The 7500-nt window shown below is 36.8% G+C and overlaps 1 protein-coding gene across 1 annotated transcript in view; it reads right to left on the bottom strand.

Moving 5' to 3' along the window:
• Positions 1–7500, bottom strand: part of LOC138052603 (polyphosphoinositide phosphatase-like) — a 31780-nt gene that overhangs the window by 23172 nt on the left and 1108 nt on the right. The window contains exons 2-8 of the mRNA XM_068899138.1: positions 6617–6715; positions 5866–5998; positions 4753–4807; positions 3711–3818; positions 2960–3010; positions 1344–2062; positions 767–867 (exon numbers count right to left, since the gene is read on the bottom strand). Of these exons, the coding sequence (XP_068755239.1) occupies positions 767–867; positions 1344–2062; positions 2960–3010; positions 3711–3818; positions 4753–4807; positions 5866–5998; positions 6617–6715 (1266 nt within the window). The remainder of the gene's footprint in view (positions 1–766; positions 868–1343; positions 2063–2959; positions 3011–3710; positions 3819–4752; positions 4808–5865; positions 5999–6616; positions 6716–7500) is intronic.

The following is a 7500-nucleotide window of genomic DNA, read 5'->3' as shown; positions in this document are numbered from 1 at the left end:
CTTACATGATTGCCGACTACTGATCGTTTGTGTTCCTCCACACGTTGATGTAGGTGTCGGCTCGTAAAGCCGACAAAATCTGCATCACACAGATCACAGTTAAAGAAATGTACAATGTTTTGCTGATTGACAATTGGAGGTTTAGAGTGGTTCCTTAGCTTTAAGTTCATCTTTGATCTTGTGGCTTGTAAAGACAGGATGTACTTCCATAATTATCTTTCAGCTAAGATCACTATGTTGCTCGCGTAGTTTGTTTGCTGATCTCTGATCTTTGAAGGGCAGGGGTATTCTATTTTTTAAGGGCAGGGGTATTCTTTAGGATCCTGAGGAAGTGCTCGAACACGTTCAATGGCTTGATTTTTTAAATGTTTTTTATTCAGGACCTTAAGCCAAAATTAAACAAACAGAGTGATTCCATCCGTGCAAAGCTGTTTCCTTAGCACTTCTAATAGTTTTTATTCTCTTCACCTCTAGTTTACGCTTCATGTTTTGCATTCTGTTATTTTTATTGTTTGTATGTAAATATCTTTTACCTTTCATTCCATTGTTTCAGAAATTGTATATATGCGGAATTTTTTATCCATGAACTTGAACTTGATTTAATGACCATGGAGCGGTTGAAATGTCATTCTTCTTATTTTTTTATCACTCTTTTGGACTTTTTCTAAATCCCTTTTCCAAGGAAAAATAGGCCAACATTCATTGTAGGTTCCATTTTATTCTTTCTGACTACAATTAAAATAAGTATTATAGTATCAAGGTGCACCTCGTCATTTGCTCCTCTCTTTAGGAATCTGGTCCCAGCAAACTCCTTTGACCTTCGAGCAATCAAAGTCACATATATGGGTCTTCCATAAACACAAATATCTGCGCAGAGTGTCAAGGACCAATGCAGGATGGTGGACTACTCTGACAGAGGAAGTAAGAAGCAGCAAGGAAAGGAGGAGTATACAGCTGGAGCAGACAAAAGCACAACAGGAAAAACATATCAAATCTGCTCACAGAATTTCATGTGAAACAACTGTGGCAGACTGGATTGGAACATGACGCAATTCACAACTTCGTTCTTGACAATACTGAGTGCAGTCCTCAGGCACAATCTCAGACTGAGATTGAGATCATTTTAATCTGGAATGAAAAGCTTGCTTTACTTGCTTTACTTTACTTGCTTTACTGATGGACACCGACCATTCAATACATTGAAAGGAAGGTGCTAAATTAATTAATGAAATTAATGAAAGATTTGGAATGCATGGAAATAGAAAACAAATATGACTTGAACTTATTGTTTATAAAAACAAAATTATTATCATGTTTTTGAATTAAATATAACAAAAAGATACCAGATTGTCCCACAAAGCCATTAACAACATGAAGAATCCAATCAGAGTGGACAGCTCCCTCAAACCCTTGCAATAGATACTTGTTCCATACAAACTTGTGACAGGAATTTTTCTTGTTCAAGAAAGGCTTTTCCCTTCGCTGCCTTCTTTTATGACATTCTACACAGACAACATTTTCAGTATGAACAGAATTAGATCTTTCTAAATCTTTTTGAGGTTGTGGAATTCCATTGTCTTTTACTAATGGGAAAGAAGAAACTTCTTCAGGAGAGGCATCACATTTGTCAGTATTTACATCTATTTTCTCATTGACTGTTTTCTCGTTACTGTCACCAGCAAGTGCTACGTTTGCTGTTGCAGTTTGCTTTTCTCCTTCAAAGCTGGCTTCTTCCTTTTCATTAATTTCAGTAGTTATATCACTTTTAATTTGCTTGGTGACAATATTCATTGGATCTTTCAATTCCTCCTGGCAGCTGGAGAGAGCGAAATCACTGTGTGATGTTTGATCATGCATTCCTTCTCGTTTTAACTCATCCGATTTGTGGCAATTTGCCTTAAGTTTATCACTGCCTGGTGACTGACACTTGTCTCCATTTCCTTTTTTGAAATGGCTGCAGGCTGCCCAGGCCTGCCAGCCCTCTGTGCTAGAAGTATCTGGTTGAGGATTGATAACAGGTTCCAGTTGATGCTGGAGATTATGGGTCAGATCGTAACTGTAACTAATAGTATAAAGAAAATACAAAAACAAAATTAACAGCAACCCAGACATGTTTGCCACAGTATGAACAATTTACCACATTCATTGTGATAATGCTTTACCAGGCACCTTAGCTAGTAAATGCAACCAACTCACATCGCCATCGGGATGATACTGTGAAAATTACAGAATAATACTTAATATTATGCAAATGATTTTGCCAACCAACCGGTGCCCCACACTGAAACATCGCGAACCTACAGCTGTGAGTGTGGAATTTTGGTCTCTCTCGTCAACAGCTACAGGGAGCCAAGACAATGTCAGTCTTATCTAATTTATTCACAGGTTGATGGCACTCCTAAGATAATAAAAAAAGGAATGACCACGAGAGACACCCAATTATGAAGATGAACTGTATGGAATGAGCTACTCTTTCCCCAGGATGTTTTCATTCAAATTCATCCAATCATAATTCACAATGCAAGGTGGCAATCAGTGGTGATCATTGCACCAAAACAGAGCTGGAACTTTTCATAAAAGATTTTTACACAGTAAAAAAGTGATTGAGGATCACAAAAACAAGAAACACAACAACTACATTTATTTACCAACAGATAGATTTTGCTCTTTCTAACGCCAGACGATTTTACTCATCATTGGGCGGTTGTGGGCGGTTCAGAAGTCAATGGGATAAAAGGGGTCATCCTTACAATGTACCGTAAAAAAAGAAAGTGCAGGTTGCCATGAATACTACTTCCTTAACATTTTGGCCCATCTTGAATGCTTCTATCAAGAAATCTTTGAGTCCACTGTTAAACCTACCATGACTTAAAATTCCCCTGGCTAAAGAGCAATTCAGGTCACACAAATCACACCATGCAAAGGAGGCTAGGAAACTCTTATAAGAATGGGCATTTACCTGAAGTAAAAGTTACTTGAAAGGTCCACATTTTGAAAAATCTTGACATATCTGAAAACAGAGGGAACATTACTTCTCGGTGACTAAAAGATACCATGGCAGGAAATCCCCTCATATTGAAATTACAGTGTCTTTGAGACCGACGGATAACAGTAAATTTCAAACATTTCCTGGAAAATTGAAAAGGTAGTCCAAAATTCCCAAAAGGAAAATATGTTCCATTTGCTTTTGTCTAAGGTTTATCTACCATTCCAGTACCTTCCAGTAAATTTGAGCAAATTTTCAAATAAAGCAATATGTCAATCCCAACAGAATAGGCCGATTTAGCAACAGAACGGGAACGTCAGTAGCGACGGCGTGCACAGAAAAAACACCAATAAGAATTCAGAATAGAATACAATGTAGACTCCACTCTTTTCTTCTCTATTCTAAATTCTCATTGGTAGTTTTGCTGCGCGCGACGTCGCCACTGACGTTCCCATTCTGTTGCTAAATCAGCCTAATGTCCCATTGGGGTGTTTTTGGTTACCATTATGAATAAAGCCATGACATCAATCAGTTTTTGGCTTAATATTAACAACAATCAATGTCACAATAAAAAAGGGAATGGCAGAAGTTTAAAAAAAAAGAAACAAGAAAGAAAAGTTGAGTCCTAGGAAAAATGTCATGCAGTCAATACAATCAAGACACATGCAACAAATACTTAAGAATGGCTAATCATAAAAGCACAGCTGGTATAATTGTTACTAACTTGGCTTCATCAGGATGCTGAATTTTCTGCTTCACAAATTCATTGCCTATTGGAATCAGCTTTGTATCCTCGATCTTGTAGATACTGTGGCTGCCAATCTGAGCTACCCTGGAAACCATTTTTTTTACCAAAATGAGCAAGTTAACAAAAAATTCAATAAACCTAACAGTGGTTTCAATAAGTACCAACAGCCAATGAAAATCGCTGGCTACCTCACTCAGAGAAGTCAGCTGCTACTTTTTCCCTAAATTGAAAAAATTAAACAGACTCTTTCTAAACTAATTATAAGATTAAAACTCACTTTGAAAATGACCACATGAGGTCCTCTAAATGTGATTGTTTCTCTAAACAGTTCGATTATATAAGGCAAAGTTGCCAAGCACACTATTTCAATTAGTTTTGCACATGCTCCATTTAAATTTCAAATAGCATTAGTCTTATTTGTGCAAGCCACCTTAGTTGACGGTGTGAAAGCTTGAGTTTTTCATTTGTTTTCACTCATTCAAGCTGACCATTTGCTAACCTGTGTACAGTAGTACAATTTGCTAACCAAAAGTGTAGACTTGTGAACTGTTTGCCTAATACAGAGGAAGTCATACAGTGTAGAAGTGTGTAGTCAGTTTTACAGTCGTTTCTTATAATCTTTCTACTCGTTTTTGAAATTTGTCAGGCACGTAAGTACGGACCTTCTACTTAATATTTTATACCGAATTTGTAGTTATTTATTACAAGACTACTCGGTTCCTTCCTTTTACTTGTGAAATGTGTCATTTGGGAAGGAACTGTTAAAAGTGCCATGCCTGAGACACCCCTAGAGAAAGGCCATTAGGCCATTAGGCCCCTTGTTGATGCACTCAGTCAGTTACTTTACTCAAACCAGCCACCCATCCACAAATTTTACTGAAACCTGCACTGACCGAACAGGAACCAAGGACAAAATCGAGAAGAAAAGTAACTGGGACAAAATTTTGAACATAGAATCTGTGCTATTCTTTGGCTAAATCTGGCAGCCCTCCCAATGCTAGGTATCAGAGAAACCTACTTTCTCCGTTCCGTGATCAGTATGATGTAGTATCCTTCAAGGAATTTGACAAATCCTGGAAAAAAATACTGCCTCAAAGTTAACTCTTAAAAGATGACTTCTATAGACCTTATTCATAAATGGCGGTCAATTTATAATTCTTTTGTCAAAGTGCAAATTAGCCTACCAAGCCTCAATACCATACAGTGAATTGAAAAGAATTCTTGCTCTAAAATGAGGCTTGGTAGGCTAATTTGCACGTGGACAAAATAATTATAAATGTGACCGCCATTTATGAATAAGGTCTATCAAATAAGACTCTTCTTTACCCCCTAACCAGTAAAGAATTCTAAGATGCATAGGTTTGAATTTTGTACATTTGGGAGTGGCCATTCTAGCTAGAAAAAGAAGATGGTGGTTTTTAATACCATTTTTTAACTCTTTCCTGGGTGACTCCTGTAAGGAGGTTGACACTCCATATGAACAAAAACAAGGATAAAGTGATACATCACTTCAAACAACTTTGTTATGAATTTCTGAGAGTAGGCTAACAAGCATAATTATTTGGGAGGTTCTCTTAATGATATATGTACAAGGCAATGTTTTCAAAATTTATCTGGATTTTTCTTCTTAACATTACATTTTTTTCAATTTAATGCTGAGTCACTCAATACAATCTGACACAATTAAATAATAGAGGACTTTTTCCGTGTTTACATAGCCTTATGCAAAAACAAGGGGGAGTTGGGAGAATTCAAGACAGTTATGTCGAGAATTCTCCCGACTCCCAGAGTGTTTAGATGACGATATGTAAACATAGAAAAAGTCCTCTATCGCTTTTATAAAATATTTCTCAAAAATCATTTGACAAATGAAGCAAAATGTTAGTTTTTTACTCCTTGAATACAACAGATTTTCTTGAAACACACCCATATTTCCTACCAGCCAATCAAAACGCAAATCCGACAACACATAACCAATCAAGATTCGTGTGATATCAGAGCCGAGTTTATATACTCCCAATGAGAGTGTGCATACTATCCTCATTATTTTACAAAATCTAGATGCAAGTCTCCTTGATTCTCATGGTACAAAGTTGGTACCACCCCTGGTGAAGGATGGGGTGAAGCTTACCAACAATCCCATAGGCAGAGATACTCCTATGCAAGCCCCTGTTTGTGGTCTCATATGGCCTGTTCTTATTTGGCATGTTACCAGCATTTATCATGGACAACAAGTCCTTGATCTGCCTTTGACTATATTCAACCTGAACAAGCAAACAAAAACATCTTACAAGAATTCGTTTTGTTAGTTATATATAGAAGTAATGATTTATATTAATTAATATATAATTTAATTAATATTAATTAATACAGAATATAATTATATTAATTATATTATAACAATAGGGAAAAAAAATACTGATAATGATAAAAAACAGTTCATACAAAAGTACCCAACTAACTGGGGAGAATGCACTCATCAAATCTGAATAAAGGAGAACAGAGGAAATTATTTTGAAATCTTGTTTTGTTGGCAAGAGGGGAAAACCTGACAGTACTACCAAGAGAAAACTTAGAGTACCAACAATCTCAACCAACGTATAATATACAGATTCCAAGACACATTGGTGGAAGAAGAGATCTCACCATTGCAAGAACCAAAACCCCTTTGATTGCTTGACTTCCTCTTGCGAATCGGTAAAATATGGCATGAACTTGCATCAGTCAAAATAGCCCTCGCCACCCAAATCTAACACAGGTCCTAACAGTGACTGTTTTTTTGGTCCCCCAAAAAGGCCAGAAAGGTAAAACCATGCACATGCTGTTTGCATCTATTTTCACATTTATTTATTATTTATAGCAATGGGTAATTAAAGGCAAACCTTGTCATCAAAAACCACCAGTTCGTATGGTTCCGTCCTGTCTATCTTCAGTACGCGAAATCGAGTTTCTGCATTATTTGAACCTACGAGGAAATACCTCTGGAATGTTGAGAAATATAAATCGCTGGTCAGGGAGGCTTTCACGTAAATGGAGTCAAGATAAGCGAGTAAATTTCAGCGTAACTGCTGAATATCTGGAATGATTTCCGTACAGGTCCCCACTTCATTATGCATGCTGAATAAATTAATTGAATATGTTTTAGTTCAGTTTTATCCCCTGGTTTTTTTAACCAGTCCAAAATATATGAACCAGTCCTTTTTTTTTCCAAACGAGTTTAATTTTTTTATTACACCACTCATTTCAATATACTTGGATATCTTTCTGTAATTAAGTAGAACTCTTTATGGAGTATGCATAAAATAACCTTGAGAAATCAGTTTAGGATTGGTCTGGTGGATTGTTGTCTCTGGTGCCATCAAAGACCAACAAATTTTAGTGATTGGTGTCTAAATAATTATTAATGCTCAACTTAGTGATTTGGGTAACCAAGCACTTCTTTTGAATGGTTACCTTTCATGTAAGGTTAGGGACACTGCCCGCATTTTAGGAATTTGGGTTAAGCTTTCAAATTAGTGATTAGGGTTATTCACTGTCTTATTTGAAACAGTTAGCATTCCAGGAGGTGTACGCCAACTGCAATACCACATACTGCAGGCTGTCTACAAACAGCGCTAAGTCTAAGCACCCATTTGATTAGCACTTATAACGGTATTTAAGTCTAAGCACCCATTTTAAAATGATTAGCTTTCAATAACTGTGAGTTAGGATTAGTCTGCAGTCTGCAGTCTCCAAGTGTCAGACACAGCATTCTAGGCAAGGGATT

Source organism: Montipora capricornis, chromosome 6 (assembly GCF_036669925.1).
Source record: "Montipora capricornis isolate CH-2021 chromosome 6, ASM3666992v2, whole genome shotgun sequence".
Taxonomy (NCBI): Eukaryota; Metazoa; Cnidaria; class Anthozoa; order Scleractinia; family Acroporidae; genus Montipora; species Montipora capricornis.
The sequence above is the reverse complement of the archived record's forward strand: the minus strand, read 5'-3'. Positions and strand labels throughout refer to the sequence as shown.